Raw genomic sequence first — 20,019 nt, forward strand, 5'->3', positions numbered from 1 at the left:
TATGCTGATCCAACTTTTACTTACAAAGCAGGTAGTGGCAGGACTGAGGATCAATAGTGTAAGCAACATTTGCATTATAGTCTCAGGTGTAATCTCCATGGAGTGTGTTTGTTTCCCATGGTTTTGTTTCACAGTAGAATGAGTAATGTGAAAGTGGAGGTAGCAGTTGTAGAGTCTTACCTGCTGCTTACCCAGCAGTCTCCCATCAAAGCACAGGGTTTAGCACAATGAAGTTTGTTCTCTTGCTCTGTGTCAAGCTGTTTGTCAGTGAGGTATGTTAGCCAAATATAACTACCCAGCCTTCTCTGCTTTCCAGTGTCTGTTTGGTTGAATCACGCCATGAATGACACCATGACACGTTTGTGGGAGGATTGTTTGTGAGAAAAAGGGAAACAAATCCGACACTTGAGTTTACCAAGTTGTGGGAGCACAGATGCTTATCATTGCCAAATATGCAGAGCCAAGGTCAGGGAAATGTGTCAGAGAAAGCAAAGCAGCCTTGAAGCAATTTTTTTTAAACTGTCTGGCAGAGAACACGCATGAAATACTGTTACAGCTGAGCAGGGTGCTGCCCTCCTTCCTCTGTTCCTTTAGAATTGCCTAGCCCCTTTCCTCATTCCAGGCTCGAATGAGATATTGCTACTCTCCCACGGAGAGAGCATGCTCCTCTCCCATCTTCTCTTCTCCTTCATGGATTCCCTTAGGGACCTCAGTCCCTCTTTTCTGGGGACTAGTGACAGCAACAGCAGCAGTGGGAAGATGTCCCTTTTGGATATCCTTTTGCTCTCCTTGCATTCTTTTTGCTTGCTTTTCTACCAGGCCAACACTTTCACAGTTCATGCTTCTGCATGGGAAGGTGTAGCTGTGGAGCAGGTCTGGTCAGCCTGAGTGTACAGACATATGGGGAACCTGGGAAAACTCTTAAGGGTAATTTCAAAAATACTGATATTTTTGAATAGTAACACCCTGTGTTGTATAGGGTATAGGGGATCCTGTGACCAAAATTGGAAAAGGACAATTGTTTAGACTCAGTTGGGCTGTGTGGTTAGATAATAAATTCTACAAGAAGAGTAAAAGAGACCTGTAGGGAGAGAGAATGTGGAATGCTGTAGTAGGAGAATGCAGAGGATACTAGAGATTGAAAATAAGAAAAATAGATTAAAGTGGGAAGCCAACCCAGAAAATACATTTCTAAGAACCAGGAGACAAGAGGGGGAAATTTCCCAACAAACAGAATAGTTTAAGCAGTGAGAAAGATGAAAGAAAATATAAATACATTTGCATAGTAGATGGAAAGAATCGTTTATATAATGAAATGTATTCATGTGGACAGTTCTCTTCTTTTTCTCTGTGGCTGCTAAGTCCTGGAAGATCTGTGTTTCCTGCTGTTTCTGAATGATACTCCTGGATCTTTCTTGTAAGGAAGATGCTCAAAGGAAGCAGTGCCGTATTTTGGTTAATTTAAACAGTCATTTATCCTTTGTGAAATGTGAAATGCAAAATTAAATGGCAGGAATGTACCTGCTGTTGTTTAACATGTGAATAAAAGTTAGTATGTTGGGGCAATGTGTAAGCCCATGGTAAATGCGGAAATAATGGAAATGTTATGTTGGCTATACCCAGCAGATCCTCTCATGGACTGAAGCATCACGTTTCTCCCCATGTCCTAGCAATGTTGAACATGATTCCTTGAGGACAGTGAGCATTTTCTCCTTGGTGAGGAGGCTGAGTAGTTTATGTCTGTTTTTCTCATTCCTTTCAGGGATCTCTTGCTGTCTGTGGCACTTGGCCAGGTACTCTCCCTCCTTATCTGTGGCATTGGTCTCACGAGCAAGTATTTGTCAGAAGATTTCCATGCCAACACGCCTGTTTTTCAGAGCTTCCTCAATTATATCCTTCTATTCTTGGTCTACACAACAACACTAGCCGTCAGACAAGGTAAGTGTCCCTCCCAAACTGTTTTGCAGAAAACAGCAAGGATAAAGGCTTTTCAAGAACAACAAGCAATATGATTTAGACACAAACCCCATTAATATTTGTTACATATTTACATTACCTAGTAATATGTATTTGATGAACTGAAAAAAAACTGAATGAATCTTCATTAGCAAAGAGTGACTGGGTAGATGGCAAGGATCACGGTGCTACCTAAAAGCTAAAAGAAACATCAGTACATTTGAATTCCTAATTGTTCTTATGGTAATGCTCCTCTTACACCACAGCCATACACTCAGAGTTCGTTTTGGATTTGACAGCATGCCTTGCTGGGAAATAGTGGTACACTTTACATCTTACATAGACTAAGGAGAGCTCAGATGCAATCAATGAGGAGCTTGCTAGTTCAAGTTGCCAATCACAGCAATTCAGGAGTTCACTATTAGAAAGAAATAGCAGCCAATTTTTAGCTACTGAGAAGTAGGAGATGAAGGGAGGGAACTCAGGATGATATCTCTCTGGGGTGCTGTAGTGGGCAGAGCAGCTCTGCAGTCCCGCCACTGCTTTGCCACAGACCCTGTGTAACCAATCTGACCTCCAAAATGAGAAATGCATTATAGTGTGCTTTGGTACTGTGTATCTAATAATCCTTTGTTTGAAAATCTATATATAATATGCCTTTCCTGCTCATCCCTCCCATCTTTGAGATTTCGTATGTAGATGAGGTGTAGGAGGTGAATACATTTAAGTACTTTTCTCACCTACTCTTTCTTTTCCTTTTGTTTGTTCTCCTTTGTTCTCCTTCACAGAACACACAAATTAGAAGCAAAATAAAAGAGCAAAAATATAATGTGTTCTCCTGACACAAGGGCTCTATGGAAGAAAAGAACTACAGAATGTATTTGGCTGTGGTACATTTATCAGCATACTGAAACGTTCATGTTTTCTTACAGGAACAATTATTTTTGGATCGTTCTTTGAAGTTTCATCTTTTGATGCTTTGGGAACAGTCCTGAAACTTAAGTTCTTCACTCATAATACAGTCTTGTGATACAATGCTATAAACTGTTCCAAAGCAGTAAGGACTTAGTATCCATGCAAAAAATAAACAGTCTAAAATATACCGCTGTACTCCAGCAGAAAGCACTTATATGTGTTACAACTTAAGTTTTATAAACATTGGTCTCCATTGACATTTTTCAGAAGCAATGAAGTCCAATCTGCAGAGGAAATATTGGCTGTTATATAAGGAGAGATTGCTCAGGCAGTGTCTCACTGTCTTGATATTTCAGTTTGTGTAGGGGGAAACATCACCACATACTTTGCTCTGCTAAGGGTTTAAAACGTGTTATTAGTAGCATCTTTCTGGAGATCTGTGTTTAAAAATAATTCTTCTGAGTGTAGGATTGCCTGGATGTTCATAAGTTCTGTCCCAGAAATGTCCTTCTCGGTACTGATTTAGATACTGTGGAAGGCAAGTCCCTATGACTTTTAAATAGATTTTACTTTTTGAAAATTCTAGCTTGTGAGAGGGTTTATCCATATACATACTGCATTCTACTGGGCATTACAGGGGTTTGTTTATTTAGAATAATGTTTGATACCTGGTATATATTGACATTTAAAAAATGCTATCAAGCACTCTGCTTTAGACATATAAAAATATGTATTAAAATGTCACTTTGTAAATAGTTTTCTGACTGTTGAAAAATATGGTGGTGGGCTAAAGAAAGTTTGTCAGAGCTATCTGTTGTGCCAGTAAGATAGGTTTTGGAACTAAATGGGAAAGTATTAGGGAGATGCGGAAAATATTTTATGGACAAGTGAGAAGAGTTGGGGAAGACGTTTGAACAGGCCTGTGGTTGAATACAGACCATATAAACAACCAGAGCACACACAGAGCGTACCAATGGAATAGTCTGGATATGCAGCTGTCAAAAAAAAAAAACCCAAAACCCAAAAAAGACCGTTTGGTCCAAAAAAAAAATCCAGAACAAAATTTGTGACAGAAGTCGTGAAAGCAGTGATCCAGGCACTCAGCACAACGTTCCTGCTGAATGGTATAGTACTACACAGTCAACTTATTTACTTGGCATTTAATATTGCCAAGTGATTGAGCCTGACATTGTCTTCTTGCTTGTGTATTTATTCAAATTCATTATCTGTATTTGTTCCACTAAGACAGTTTTTCTAGCAGCTCTAATCATTTGTCCATTAATAGATGGAAATCGCATTGGTATTAATTTTATATGGAATGATTCTGTTCTGAGTGCTGAGAACATCTGAAGGCTTTTTTTTTTCAAAAGAGGTTTTTCTACTCTGTATGCAAGATTGAAGATTCTTTTGATTGCCCTTTCTCCTTCAGAAATCAAACCATCATAAATTCATTGCTAGTAAAAAACAACAGCATCCCTTTGTCTTTTTCTTTGCTTGCATTTTTAATCTCTGGGGTTTTTGCTGAATGTACTGTTTAGAAGGTGTCACTCAAGGCAGGCAAAAAACCCCTTAGTTCACTGTAGGACTGAAAGCTGTAATTTCCTGTGACATAAAGAATCCTTATTTCTGTAGCGACTTCTTCCAAATTTTGATTTACTGTGGATGCCCTTTGACTTAGCTGTCCCTTGATTGTCACATCACCCTGTATATATTCCCTGAATGATAATGAAAAGGTAGAATTTGCACTGGTCTCTGAAAATCATCATTAGCAGATGATTAAAGCTTTCTGATTCCTGAGCTTTTTGGACTAAAGCCTTCTACAGTGAACACTCAACTTCCAGCAGCTAAAGTTAGCCCATGGGAACCAGCGGCTTCCACTACATTTTTATTTTTTGGGTTGAGATTTTTTTTCCCAAAATAATTTTAGCACAGCGGTTTAATGGATGCAAAGCTTAGCACTACCACCTTGCAATGCATCCACCTAGCATCAGATAGTGTAGGAGATGCTCAGTCCTACAGGTGTCAGAATTTCTTGAGCATTTTAAGGTTCATTTCCATGTTAAGGGAAAAAAAAAAAAGGAAGAGCTTGTGCTGTAGCACTTGATGAGGAACCAGTTTGAAGGTAGACTCAGTAGTTTTGAGCAGTGGAGTCCATGTAAGTAGGGCATGTCATCATTATTGCAATTTTACTCTCATGACCAGAAATAAAAAGTGATAAGAGCATTGAAGGAGATCTGTTCTTGTGAGATTTTCATATGAGTCTTAAAACATGGATACTACTCAGGCAGAGATCATGAAAATGTTAAAGAATTCGTCTAAACTGGAATTTTTCTGGTGCAAAATCCAACCACTGTTTCTATCAATTGAACTTTAAAGTTCAACCATGTATCTGGAATCTAGAAAACTTTCTCTTTTATCCCAAATATTTCAATGTTCTTTTTATTTTATTTTATTTTGGTTTTTAAAATTTTTTTTCTGTTACATGTAGTTTTAAGTTGAACTTATGATTGCCTTAAAGAGGTTTGTGTGAAGGTTCTTCACAGTTAGGAATGCACAGACTCAGCCATGCAAAGATGCCAGCAGCCACTTGCCCATAAAGAGGTATCCACTAGACACCCAGTCCAATGCACATTAATGCACCAGTGCTGAGATCTGAATATTATTCTTTAAGAGTTTTCTTTGTATGAGAATGATGCTGTAAAATTATTGTCACTGATGGAACATGATAAGGCATTGAATGTCATTATGTTTTATCTGGCTGATGTGCCAAACATTTCGTAGGTAATAAGGACCTCCTCAGTTCCTTCTCTTGAGATTCTCATGCCTATTGTTTTCACAACCAAAACTTGTATTTGTCCGTGGTAACACCTCTTAGCTGAGAAGAAGGTTTTAACACATATTGTCTCACCTCAGTCTCCTTGTCAGCAGAGGATTCTGCTGACCAAAACCTTATCAGGATACTTTCATATACTCCTTTGGGATGTGTGTTATTATTAGTCGAAGAAAAGGCTTGGTTATCAGTCATAGAAGCTTCCTACCAATGAAATGGAGCTGTGGGACATAGAGCTGGTGGAGATTTTTTTTTTTTAGCACCTTAAAAAGCATTAAGTGGGAAGTTTTCCACACTAGACCAGAAGATATTAATTGCTAACAGTCAACATAGGTGCAATCAGCAGCAGCTTACCACCAAAAATAAATTACTTCTAAAAGCCACGTCATATATGCTACAAATGAAAACAGCACATCTGCTAGACAACATTTTAAGAAGAAAAAATGTGAAACAGATTGTTTTTGTTATTCTGGAAAACAAGAAATGAGGGAGCAATGGAGATGTCTTCTGCACAGAAGGGAACCATAAAGTCTTAAGAACAGGATTCTGTGCAAGTAGGGCTCCACATTGCAAGGTGTTTCTTTAATTTTAGTGCAACAAGTTACTGAGTATTTTCATCCCACCATTACTGAGGGATGGCAATAATTTACTGGTTCAGAAATGTTTTTATACATCTCTATGTCTGGATGAACTCTGCTTCTAGGCCAAGTGATGAGGCTATAGCATATGTCAATGGAAATATGATTTTCCCTAGAGTAACTGTAATGTGTTAGATTTGACATATGATCAAATGTGATCTGTGCCCCTGAGTCAGCTGGAGAGTCCTGCGAGACTGTTATGATTGCAGACCTGTTACTGGCATGTCATTTTTATGCATTTCTATGTCAGATTGGTTTATGACATTAGTATCTCAGCCTTATGTTAATTCTTGATTTATCTGCTATTCAAGTGTGTATCTCCATTTAGATACATGGCACCCCTCCACAGCATCCTTCCTACTTCAACAAAATTGACCAAAACCAGCCACTTGAAGGATAGTAGAGCACTATATAGGACTTGCTTTGTTTTACTGCAGTGCTTGATGGCTATTTATTGAATGATAGAAAGGGTAAATGCCTCTTTTTACTTAATTTCACTCCACTAGCAAAGTTATATTAACACAAAGAAAGTATTGTGCACTTAACTTAGGTAGACATAACAAAATTTCCTTTGTGTTAACACCTCTTTTTTGTCAGTTGCCCATAAGAACATGCCTAGGAAAGAAAGCAAGTAAATGATTTAAGCTGATCAAACTGATTAGATATCATGTACTTTGGACAATATGTGTTGCACCATTGAGATGAAACGTCTTCTGGAAAGACATTGATCCCATCAGAATTTTCAAGGAGGAGCCTTCAGAAATAAGCCTTCAGAAGCCTTCTCTTCACTGAAGATGACAGGGAGTTATTTTGATTAGAAAAGATCCATTTCAACATTGTTCAGTTTCCTAAATATACTAATGCCACTGCAGTAGAACAACAAGCTTGGTTATCCCTCCAGTGTCGAACTAAATATTCAACAAACTGCAGCCAAGTAGCTTTATGGTCCTATCTGCCTGTGATAGAAGTGGTCCTTGGTCCCTCAAGGAGACCACCCAGCCTAAACACTGGCCTGCAAACCATGGCAGACATTGCAAGAAGCTGTGCCATTGCCCTTGAAGCACAGGGAAAGCCAAGTCAAGCTGTCCCATCTCTCCCTTTTGACAAAGGTATGTAGAGACAGGACAAGGAAGAATGCTTTAAACTGAGAGTAACTTTAGGTTAGATATTAGGAAGAAATTCTTTACTGTAAGAGTGGTGAGGCACTGGTTGCCCAGAGAAGCTGTGGATGCCCCATCCCTGGGAGTGTTCAAAGCCAGACTGGATGGGGCTTTAAGCAACCTGATCTAGTGGAAGGTATCCCTACTCATGGAAGGGAGGTTGAAATTGGATGATCTTTAAGGTTCCTTCCAACTCAAACTATTCTGTGATTCTATGATTCTCATGCCCCTCTCAGTGCAAGGGGCCACGCTAACCCTGGGCTGTAAAACTGAAACACAGCAGCAAGCATGGATTGGGACCGGTGAAAAATAATGACCTTCAGGTCTTTGGTATTCTCATAACAGCGCTGCAGAGTCTCCCTGCTGTGTTACACATTGCTGTCTGCAGTGCACTTTCTCCTAATTACTCTGGGCTTCTAATTAGGGATGCCAAACTGTGTGGGATATGTTTATTATGAAAATGGTCAGCCAAACAGTCCTTTTGTCTGGGCTTTGAAGAGCCCTTTTCATATTCATAGGGAATTTTGTACTCTAGGAGAAATGAAACTAGAATACTGGCTATTTTCAGGCACTTCAAATTGCAGGGATCTTTTTTGTAATGTGCAGTTTTCAGTTTTGGATAGCATGATCGCAGGAGCAAGAATTATAATATGTTATGTGTTTGGAACTTGCCTATCACATCATGGACAACACAGCAAGATGGCTAGAAAAAACCAGTATGACTAGAGCCAGATTCTGTTCAGTTCCATTTACATAATAATTGTGTTTGTGTTTGAATTTTCTTTCTACTTTCAATTGAGTTTTAAAAATTTCCTGTTATAAAATGCTGAATGCTGCTGTTCTCTCTACTGAATGAATCTTTTACTCTGTAGGTGATAACAATTCAGTGAGGTATTAAACTTTTCAGGTATGTATAGTTTTCATACAGGAGCTTGGGATCCCATTCTTTATGCTAGTTGCCCTAAACCACAGAATTTCCTTTTCCAGTCCAGTGAAGTCTTCTTGCATTCTTAACCATAATACAGAAACAGATGCAATTTCAACACAGTGTGATTATTCTGCATAGCTGGTAGAAAGACAGTGTAAAAAAAAAAAAAAAATAGGCCATGTTGGTGATACAAAGATGGCATTAAAACCAGTAGAACTTGACCTCTTGATCTTTTGTTTTGATTCGTTTTGCTATTCCTAGCAGAGGGATTGGGTGGTATTTTTTAATACTCAGGGTTTTTCACTGTCAGCTGTCCTTGTTGCACTGAGCAGGAGACAGATGCTTTCTGCTTTGGCCTGTTGCTCCTTTCTACCCACGCAAAGGATCAGGCATCTCAGCGAATCTCAGGGCTCAGTCAATTTTTATTTTCATCGGTGTGTTTTGCTTTGCCAGCTATTTAACAAGGTACAAATAAACACTTACAGAGAGGAATCCTGGCCCCAAACATAGGAAAAATATACTGGCAGGTAAAGGCTCAAAAGAACCACTCAGCTCTTTCTAGTGCTGTTATTTCTCTCAGTGAGGTGCTCCTGATTGTTAGGTTAGACACTTGCTTTCCAAACCCACAGCATGCATCCTGTGTTACAAAATATCTGTCCTTCTTTTAATCCTGGGCAAAGCAGCACAGTCCATCCTCTTGCATCGTGTCACTGGAATAAATCATGACATCCCACAGCACATACAAGCTGAAAATTGGAAAGTACTGTTCTAAAGGAATGCAGGTGGCAGCAGTTAAGCATGATCACTGTATGTCATGGTTTAATGATGCAAACACTAATACAATCATGATAACCCCAAAGCAATAAAGGCCAGGGCTAATCAAGCATCCATGCATTCTCTGTAGTAGTATTTCTTGATCCCTGATGCAGCTCATTCAGTCCAGAGAGGCTTCTTGTTTTACTAGGTTGCTTTCAAAATAGCTTTGATGCTCAAAGAAGTATCCTTTGTGCCAGCAGAGACAAAGAATGTAAAAGGGCGTTGAGTGAAAGGATAGGAGCACCTCATTTTTCCTGTGCCTGCTGATGCCAACGAGCACAGAAACAAAAGGGCGTTGTCTTACCATCCTCTTTACCCAAATGAGGAAACAAGAGGTCTCCACTCGGAAAGTAAATTTTCTCTAAGGTTGCATGTGAACTAGGAGTACCTCTCTTTGTAAAAAGTCCCTGAAAAATTCAAATTGGGCAGTTCAGATCACTCTCACTTCAGGAAGCTCAGACCCAGTCATCTTTCTGGCTGCCAAGTTTATACCCTCAACCAGTACCTTCTAGACACAGCATTCAGAATTGCACCATGGTTCAAAGATTGGTGCATATTTTATGAGAGCAAACCTTACAGGCACTAAGTGCAGTGAGCGTGAAAGGGATGCTGAGCTTTAGGCTGGCCAGTGTCCTGGGAGATGAACCATGTTTGCATCAAGATGCTATATCACTGCTGTGAGGCAATGTCTATACTGAATATGCTACTTGAGAAAAAGACAGTTTTACCCTGGAGGTAAATGTACATTCATTTTAGGAATATTTAGCCAGCTGTGGTCATTCCATGCCAGTAAGTGCATAAATAGGGACCACAGATGTAATAATATGGGAAACAATATAGTTACTCAGCTCACAACTGCAACATCACAGGTAGATAGTGGAATTTAGCAGAATCAAAAAACCCTCACAGTGTGGCATTTTATACTGTTATGCTTTTCTTTGTGATGCCAGCACCTAAATCTGAGACTTGGTGCAAATCTGTGACATATATTTGCAAGCATTTATGTTTGGATCAGAATTTAGATTTTGTGGCTGAGCCTGGAAAGCTGTCTCCTTTCTCACTTTTCCAGGAGCCCTGCCAGCCCTTCAAACACAGGGCTAATCTGAACACAAGTCTATAAGTTCCTGTTTCAGAAGATAAGCCTCGTCCCTGGAAGGCTGAGTGGGCAGGCTCAAGGAAGCTCTGAGGAAATGTAGTTTGAACCACTCGTGCATCTTGGCTGCTTGTTTTTTGTCCCTATCTCTGCAGCTGCCATTACATATATTTGTACCTCAGATTCAGATAGGGGCATAACTGTTGTAAATAAAAGAATTAAGGCTTTTGAGCATGTGGAAAGCAAGGTATTGTAGGGTATGGTCTTGGATTTGCTCAGGTACCATGGCAGTGAGCACATACCGAGCTTTGAAATTTAGACCACAGTATCAGAGTATTACAGGAGGAAGAATATTGCTCTCAGGAATTTTATTTGAAGGTAAAGAAGCTCCCTGTCTAGCCCAGATTGCCACACAATATGTCAAATAATAAATTGCCTCTTAAGGATGTGAGCTGAATCACAAACATTTTATATTTTGTACAGTTAAGGGATACCTGTCCTTTGTAATGTTAGTATATGGGTCTGACACTTCTTAATACATAAACATCTCAAGTAATGGTTGCAAAACCAACCATCCCTTCCCACTTCAATGAGCAAAGCTAATGGTTCTGATAAAATAGTGTACTCGTGATCCTACAGCTGTAAGCAGAATGCAGGGGTTGTCTCTGCCACTTCATGCAGTATCAGTATTTCCCTGTGATTTATTGAATATTTAAACATTAATCAATTCAAACAGCTAGCCAGGGTTGCAGGATCCACATTCAGCACACGTAGCTTCACTGTTCATACAGGAGATTTGAAGTGTGGTTACAAGATGATAACTGTATTGCCTGAAGGAGATAAGTCCCACTCTGCCAAAATGGTGCTTTGTATGTAACTAGTGTAAAAATTCAGAGGAGTAGGGTTTATCCTTGAGATCGCCTTTCTCATTAAAAAGAATCATAATGAAAGAATAAAGTGGTCCCTGCAGTGAATTGGATTGACTTCCTAAGTTTTCATTAAGTCAAAGGCTCCGTATCATCCCATTTTGCAGAACCCAGTTGTAAACTGTACCTAAGACTTGCAGCAAAGTCCCTGTGAAGACCATCTCTTCTGAAGGTTTGAAAGTACTACCTATGAGACAATAAGAATCAAGGGAATAAAAAGTTATGCTAGTAGTATAACGCTCTATTTTCAACTTATTCTTCTGGCTGACACTTGGTCCTAACACAAGCAGTGATTTTCTCTTCTTTCATGTCCATTATTACCATAGTAATCCATATAATTACTGTTACAGCTAAACACATCTTTCAGTTGTACAAATGTAGAAATGGTGTAAAAATGTACAAATATTCTATAAGTTTATCTACCATTGTGTAAGCATATTTTTTCATTTATGTTTGGCTGAACTGTTAGCTATTGGCATATGGTTGGTTTGAACTCCTGTTGCATTTCTGGATGATAGTGCTATAATAATAGCAGCTTCATCTGAAAGGGTATTCATAAATGTAGCACTCAGTACGCAAGCTGCAGCTATGCTGTGTGCTCTCCCTTCTGCTCATAAGCTGCCAAGGACAGGGGGGAGCACCAAGTCACTTCTGGAAGATGCTTGGGGTGCAGGGACCTGGGGACTCACCCGTTAGCTTAGGTGTCCCTTTGGCTGCAACATTGCTTCACAAACGTTGAGGATGCTTTATACCCAAGTCACTGCAGAATAGAGCAGCTCAAGGTCATTAGCAACCAGCTATGTTAGAACCTCCCCCTGCATTATTTTTCTTGATTTAGCATTAAAGAGAAAAGATGAAGGATAGTATATAGTATATTCCGTCTAGCAGCCTCCTCCATTTCTTACAAATTTTTCCCTGATGAGAGGAGGAATCTTTGAGGGGAAGGTGGGAGTTCTTTTCTGACAGCAATAGTGAGCACTCCAAATACACAGGGGAGGGAGAGACCATGTGCATATCTCAAAGGAGCAGTTATCCTTTAATTTTCAGTTATTTGACAGTGACAGTCAATTCACAGGGATATTTTTGTAACTGTTACAGAAATATAACAAATAAGGTTTCAAAGGAAAATTATGCATCTGTGCCTTTTCTGAGTTAAATATTCATTAACTTGCTTCTGCGCAGCTACCAGAATGTTTACATAATATCATTTGTCCATGCTTCTCTGATTATCTGTCTGCCGTCTGATAGTTGGCTCTTGTGTGGTTAATTCTAAGGGAGGTTTTAATACCCTAGAGTAGGGGTGGATTGTCACTGTTTTAGTAAAGTGGATGTGCACTTATTTGCACCATTGATGATGTAAGTGAAGGAGATGCATGTTCATGACCATAAATTATGATATATGCTGTTTGTTTTCATTGCTATTTGAAATCTTTGGTTTGAATATACCTTTGAGTGTCCTCTTTAAGATTTCAGCTGCTTGGTGTAGAGAAAGAATAATTAGTGGATTATTTCCTATGTTTGAAATGTAAGAGGTTTGTTTCCTTTTCTAAAGGAAAATTTAAAAGGACCTGAGGTGGTTTGCATTCATGGAGTTTTATCATGCACACTCCTCTAATTATATACATGCGTACATATAAAAACCTGCCAATTAAGTATTATCAGTAGAATTTATTTTCAGTATTATTTTATATTGCTTATCACCTCAAGATCCCAGTGAACTTTATCTCTTCTTGAGCTAGGCTTCATGCTTATTTGGACACGCATATGATAAGAAACAGGCCATGGTGTAACCAGGAACATCTCATGTCCACTCACAGCTTCTACAACAATTCAAAGAGATGACGTGCTATAAAGGAGACAGAAACTTGCCATGCTTTCCATGGCAAACAAGTTACCAGTGAGCACTTTCCAAGCATGAGGGTGAATTCCTGAATGTGTGGGCTCTTGTGAAAAGACCCTGTGGAGTCTTTTGACACAGTGTGCTGAAATCATGGGTTAAATTTTGTCCTAAGACAAAATATGTCTTGTGTTAGGACTGTATTTCAAAACAGAAGAGAGCAGCAAAAACACTTGAAGGACTCCAGTGAATTTCTGATGCTCTCATGATTTAGCCAAAGCTGATGTTATAGAAATGCATGTTGGGAAGGGGTTCCAGCTAAAGCTGAAGATAAGAGGTCTGAATGAACTTGGCCGTTGAACCAGGCAGCCATCACTCACTGGATTGAGATCATTGGGTTGAGTGCTTTCTAAGAAAACCAGGTAGATGACGAAGTGGTAGGTTGGCAGGAGCTGAAGTTACAGAGGCAGCTTCACAGTAGGAAGTCTGAATGAGAAACACTTTAAGTGGAGACTGGAAATGGTCCTACCCTGGTGCAATCCTGAACACTGATGCATGAGGAACCACAGCATGTCAGGTGGGCAAGGTGGAGAAATCATGTCAAGGGACAAGCACAAAGCATATGCATATCAAAAGGCATATGCCTGGATATTTCAGTTCCTGTTTAGATGATAGCATGATTGGCATATATCACTGGCATGTCCTAGGTGGCATATTCCTCTTCCCAGTGGTATTTTCCTACACCTACACCAGACTGCCTCTCTTTGTGGGACTCTCTTGAGGATGTAATAAGGAAAGTAATAATCACTGGAAGTTACTGAACAGAAACTTTTCTCAACATTTCTCCCCACACTGTAGTTGTAACACTGAAATTGCATGGATAATAATATTTGGGAATGCTTGTGGATCTGCAGTGCATGATGATGTGAGATCTGCACACTCAAAACCACCTGCTTTTTCTCTTGTGAATGAAGTATTAGAAATGTGGGAATACAGACACTTTTAATTTAGTGAGGATTTTGAATGTGTTTGTTTCTTCTATTGTTATTTGCTTAGAAAACATGAAAGAGTGTGTTTTTATCAGAAGAATATATCTCTGAAGTATGGAGCAAAATAAAATCAATAAAAAAGAAAGTAGGATTCTTTTTTCTCTAAAGAATATGGCACACTGAAGCAAAGAAATGTGTTGCTGTTTCAAGGTGTGAGAATTCAAGTCATATCTCAGAACAACCTGCCTTTGAGAAGACAAATGACTGTGTTATTTACAATAGTATTTTTCCCCATAATATAATGACTGCTGAATAGCATCCTTTTTCAAAATAGAAAACACACTCACCTTTTCATTATGCAGCCCATTGAGATAAATATAAGATACAAGGCAACACGGAAGTTTGGGCACGTATACGTAACTACTTCCTCTTGAGTATGTTTGCATTTCTATTAACAGAAGTGGAGGATTGCAAGAAGAGCTCCCAGAGTGTCTGTGAAAGAACTGCGCCATTACTATGCCTTGATGATAGAAACATTTCTAGCAGAGCTGACTCATTTCCTACATAGGTTGTATTTCATTGTCTCTGTCTATAAAGATTGTATCCATCCCTAAAGCTGCCTGAAGGCATGTCATATTTATGGCTGATGAGTTTCTCTTAAAAATCATCTCTGTGAAAACAGTCTTGATTTAAAAGCGAGGTGCTTGTTTCATTTGTCAAGCAGTGAAAAAAGTCATAGCCCTTTCCATGGGAAAAGGAGGGTGTCTAAAATGTAGAGGTGCTGTGTCAATGAACTTGTGTAGACAAGTGCAAAGAGCTTTGTATCAATCGTTAATTCTAAGCATATCTAGATAACAAACGTTTAAATAGATGTTAATAAGTATGTGCACCTGAAATTCCAAGTTAAACAGTCAAATAAACACAAGGCAACTGACACAAGAAAGAAAATCACATCATTCAAAATTACACAGGATCTTTATGCTTAAAAGTTTCACAATTGCCTTCAATTTCTGTTATATGCCCACCTGTTTCTGTTACAGCAGCAACTCATTCCTTATTGGAAGTTGCTAACTGCAAATTGTCAGGTTCTATCAACTTTCCTTCTCAGTTTTTTCATAAAATACTTGGGTTTTTTAGTTCAATATTTCAGATTTTGTCAGTAACCTGACAAAATGTCATCTCCTTATTTCTTAATATTTTGAACAGTTATATAAAAATGGAAATTAATTGTCAGTGGTCCTTGTCATATGCATTACAGAGGCTTTTCTTTGCATGAATTTGATGAAGCTTTTGTCTATTTCTCACCATAATTATTATAAGATAATTTCCATTAATCCTACTTTGGTGAGGGAACAGTCTATCTTCTGTTAATGATAATATTGAGAGATAAACTGCTTGTTTCTTCCAAAAAAAAAAAAAAAGTACATCATATTATTACTATTTTGCACTGTTGCTTTTGTTCTGTTCTTTCTTGAGTTCTGTTTAATGTTTTATGGATTTAATTTGTTGCGTACAGAGTATTATTTAATGGACTTGATAAATTGGTTATATATGCAAGTAACATTTAGAAGAAGAAGAATTTTTCACAAAAACCTGAATATTGAGAGAGAGACGTTACTGGCAGGTCTAGAAAGCTGTAGAATTAAGGAAGTACCAGGTGATAGGATCAATAGCAGTGATGTTTGTCATTGCCTTTTTCAGTCTCACAGACAAAGCTTACTATTTATTAGGTTGGAATTAATTAGTTGTAGAAGCCAAAATTTATATCTTCTGTGTAGAGTTATGAACCAATTACTGATAGTGATTTTCAACGGAAAATCATACCCCATATCAATAATTTAGCTGCAAAGTGGCATTCAGGAATAAAGCATTCCCCTTCGCGGAATTTAGTAAACTAAATGTCTTCATTACAAATTAATTTTATTACCTATTTACATTGCTAACTTCAAAGCAAGGACAATAAGTATTCTAATAGGTACACAGATAGTAAGCATTTCAGAGCTTTAAATGATAGTGAGAAAGGGGTTCTCTTCACTTTTTTCCAAAATTATGTTAACTAGTGATACATATATGTTTAGAAAAAAATGAAAAGACCTCCTAAGTTAAACTTGCAGATGACACTTTGTGACACAGTTCACTTTGTGAACCACCACATCAGCAATCACCAGCTATTTTTAAGAACTGGTATTAGAAAAGTACATAAGGAAAATATTAACATGAGAAATTGTGTTTGGTGAGGTTTCAGGGAGACATGGTCAGAGAAGAGTTTTAAGGAAAGTTGACAGACATCCACGAGGTGAGGAAGCTCAGGAAACACGTATATTCACTTTGAAAACTACTCTTGCATGCCAGGAGCATCCTTAACAAGAAGATTATTTTTACTGTATTGGACAATTTGCTATGCCCTAGGCACCAAACCAGTGGGTGTGTGGCAGAGCTGCATAGTCACAAAAAAGGCATCCCAAAGATTGCAGTCAGTGTTTTCTTCTGAGTAAAGAAAACACAGAAGTGTTTCCCAACACTGCCCAGATATCTCCTCGAGACCTGCCTTAAGTCATTCTTTCCCTCTGGCTGTCAAGTGTTCACAGCATGGGAAAGTGATACTCAATTAGCCATGTGTCACTGCAGAAAGGATTTGAAATATCACTGCTGGAACTCTGGTTTTGTTAGTTTTGTTGACAAAAGGACTCTGTGAGGGAACTGCTGTGGAAAGGGACTGCAGACAGGAGCACTTAAATGAAACAGTTCCTCCAGGACTATTTCCTGAGGAACTGATTTTCCCAACTTAGAATGGCATTGGAGTCACAAAGTGACACTGCTCAGTGATCACCTCTTGTGAGTGCTGTGAACAACCCAGTTTCCAGCGGTGAGATGACCAAGAGGAGCAAAAAGGATTTTGGTTCCAACATGTGGAAGTAGAAATCTGGTTCCGTGATATATCTGTGACTTGCCTCAGTCGGGCGCAACAAGCAGGGACAGGCTGTGACACTTTGTGCTCTGGATGCCTGAATTTGCTGATGGCACAGTCTCCAGATGGTTACATGGTGGCTGGCTGTTTGGACCGTCAGGTTTGGTCAGACCAACCCTATCCAAACTACAGATTTGTGAGATTTTGGCAGTAGCTTGGTTTAAGGACAAGAGTCGATGGCACGCCTTTCCAACTCCTTGACTCCCTCAAGGAACAACTGTACAGGGAAAAATTGTCTTTTAACCTTGTCCAGTTCCAGTTGAAAAACCAAAATGAAATTAAGGCTGAAATAGACATGGCCACGAGTTTGAATATGGACTTAAGGTTTAGGATTTGGTTGAACGTGGCAAAAAACCAAAGTTCAGCCCAAATTGATTTTTTATTTTAAATTCAGAACACAAATACAATATGATCTTCCTGTAGCCTTCTGGACAATTTTGGAGATTGCCTACAAAGAAATCTGTGAAGAGTTTGCCTGAACAGACAAACAGACATGTAAATCAAGGAAACAAAGCTGTAATGAGCCGTGGGAGCTGAGACCAAAACACTGATGTAGGCTTGCAGAAAGCTGAGTGAGTCAGCATGCCTGGAGAACAGCAGTTCTCATCCTCTGTGTAATTTGAGAGCCCTGTGTTGCATCTGTGATCAGAGGAGTTCCCTACTGATTCCATTTTTTCCTGTCATACCAAAATAATCTTTATGCTGTGCATGCTACTATCGGTGCCATCGAAAGGTTCATTTCTCTTCTTATTTCTGATTTCCCTTGTTTACAGAGTCCTTTTGTTTGTGTTAGGCTCCACTCTCTGCTCCCCTGTCTTATCCTATAAGCATTTTTATAATTTATTCCAAATATTACCTATAGATGGAAAATGCTTCTCAACTGATTACATCTTAGAAAGTACCCTCAAATGATGCATTTGATCCCAAGTTAGGCATTAGTTTCTTTTGCACTTAACCCATGTTAATGTGTTAGGAACGATTTTTATTCTAATGCAGTTTCATAAGGATAAAACTTAGCTGCTATTTTTAGGAGAAGAAATGAAATGAACATCAAAGCAGCAGTAGTGGGTGGTATAAGGCGTGCTGTTATCAAAAGAAATGATACAATAAGACCAAATCATGAGGTCATTCTCAGGGCCTTTGTCTGAAACAATCAAAAGTATAGAGGAGAAATATGTACTATGGAGAAAAAGGAAAAGTACCTTCATTGTAGGACAAGATTTTTTCTGTCAGAGTTGCCTTTTCACTATGTCAGTAATGGATTATCTCCATGTCTAAAATACAGACAGAAGTTCAATGAAATTTCAAAAGGATTTGATTTATTTTTAAGCTGTAATGAGAATTTTTCATATAGATAAATTTTGAGAAAACAGACTATTTTGAAGTCAGACATCTTATTAACAGAGATGATTCTGATCAGCTCTTGAGCTATATGCTCTAGTAACGCAGAAAAATTTGCATTTCTATGTTTTTGAATTACAGTAAATATGAATAGTATCTTATAGGGATTTGATGATTAAACATTTCATCACACATACTGGTGCAGTTAATCTGAGCAGGATAACCTTTTCATAGCTGCTGCCATGGAAATAAAACCAATGAAGTTATATTTGAAAGGTATGCCCCTTGTGGCTAGAGTTCAGTCAAGCAGAGAGCCTTAGGGAATTTGCAGATTCAGTGCTGTACAACACAGGTTTCTGCGAGGCAGTAAATCAGATCAGAAGCACACAAATTATCTATCTGTCCATCCATCCATTACTGTGGTAGCTGAGTGCCTTTAAAAGCTATTTTATTCTAGACCCCATATGTTCAAATACATTACACAACACATTTAAAGTGTCAAAATCCTATTTCTAGCTTTGATTCAGTGTTTAACACTGAACAAGTTGTTTAAAGTATAATCTTATTCTTGTTTCTCTGCTGTGGACAGGAAAGAAAATCACCAGAGGCAGTGAAGCGAACTGCCAGATATTGTGCTTTGCACGGAACAGTGCTACCAACTTTTATAGAACACTGTTGTAAAGAGATTCATGATAATAAATATGTGCCTGCTTTTGTATGAAAAACCTCATTTAATTTTGTCAACTGAAAATACCTCCTCTGAGTTTTATAAGAAGTATGTTTCTTACACAGTGGCAAAGAAAAGTGTTCAAACATGGAATCTCAATTTCTTCTTTTAATGCTAAGTTAAGTATGTTCAGCATAATGAGATTTTGTGAGCTCTCTCTCAGATTTTGAATGAGATAGCTCATTCAAAGAAATTTTTGAATGTCTGTGGTTGGCAGTACTGAGAATGGTGCATGCCTGATTGATAGGTTCATTAGTTGCTACTCTGAAGAGGAGACTACACTTGCCTGTGCTCTTTTTGGCCAGAGGTAGATAAAATGATGACAAACCAGTGAAAAGACTAAACAGTGCTCCTAATGTTATGCCTAATGCATGCAGTTTGCCCACTGGTCCAAGTTTTTAGAAGTATAGCAAAGTGTAGAGCCTTCACTGAGTGCAGAGGTGTCCCATGCCACCAAAAGCACACAGCCTGCTTGCATGGTGTTATGATGACTATCTGCTCCCTCCACTTGTAAAAAGGAGGAAAGTCTGCTGACAGCAGGTACAGAATACAAGGAGGAGAAGATGCTATTTGCAACTTTTTGCAGTTATCTTGTAAAACAAACTCCTTGGAACATACTGAAGCAGTTATGATTTCGTGACTGCTATGGGTCACACAGGACTCCAGCTGGAATCCAGTATCAGAAGACCTTACAGGTCTTGCAGGTTTAGTCTTGCAAGGGGTAACATAGGTGTGACTATGTACTGGGTGATATACACTTCCAATCCAATTTAAAAGATCCCTTTCTGACTTGGTTGCCTGATGCCCCAGCAGTGGCCTCAGTTTTTCATTCTAAAACCAGCTGTAATGATTTTACCATCTCACCCTCCCACTCAGCACCACTATGTGGCAATGT

At 38.8% G+C, this 20,019-nt stretch overlaps 1 protein-coding gene across 1 annotated transcript in view; it reads left to right on the forward strand.

Moving 5' to 3' along the window:
• The first annotated feature begins 227 nt into the window (after positions 1 to 227).
• Positions 228 to 20,019, forward strand: part of SLC35F1 (solute carrier family 35 member F1) — a 101,796-nt gene continuing 82,004 nt past the window's right edge. The window contains exons 1-3 of the mRNA XM_027900645.1: positions 228 to 272; positions 820 to 878; positions 1,763 to 1,938. Coding sequence (XP_027756446.1) covers positions 228 to 272; positions 820 to 878; positions 1,763 to 1,938 — 280 coding nt within the window. The remainder of the gene's footprint in view (positions 273 to 819; positions 879 to 1,762; positions 1,939 to 20,019) is intronic.

Source organism: Empidonax traillii, unplaced genomic scaffold (genome assembly GCF_003031625.1).
Source record: "Empidonax traillii isolate 1590-97213 ecotype Southwest subspecies unplaced genomic scaffold, ASM303162v1 scaffold744:size612752, whole genome shotgun sequence".
In the NCBI taxonomy this organism is placed as follows: Eukaryota; Metazoa; Chordata; class Aves; order Passeriformes; family Tyrannidae; genus Empidonax; species Empidonax traillii.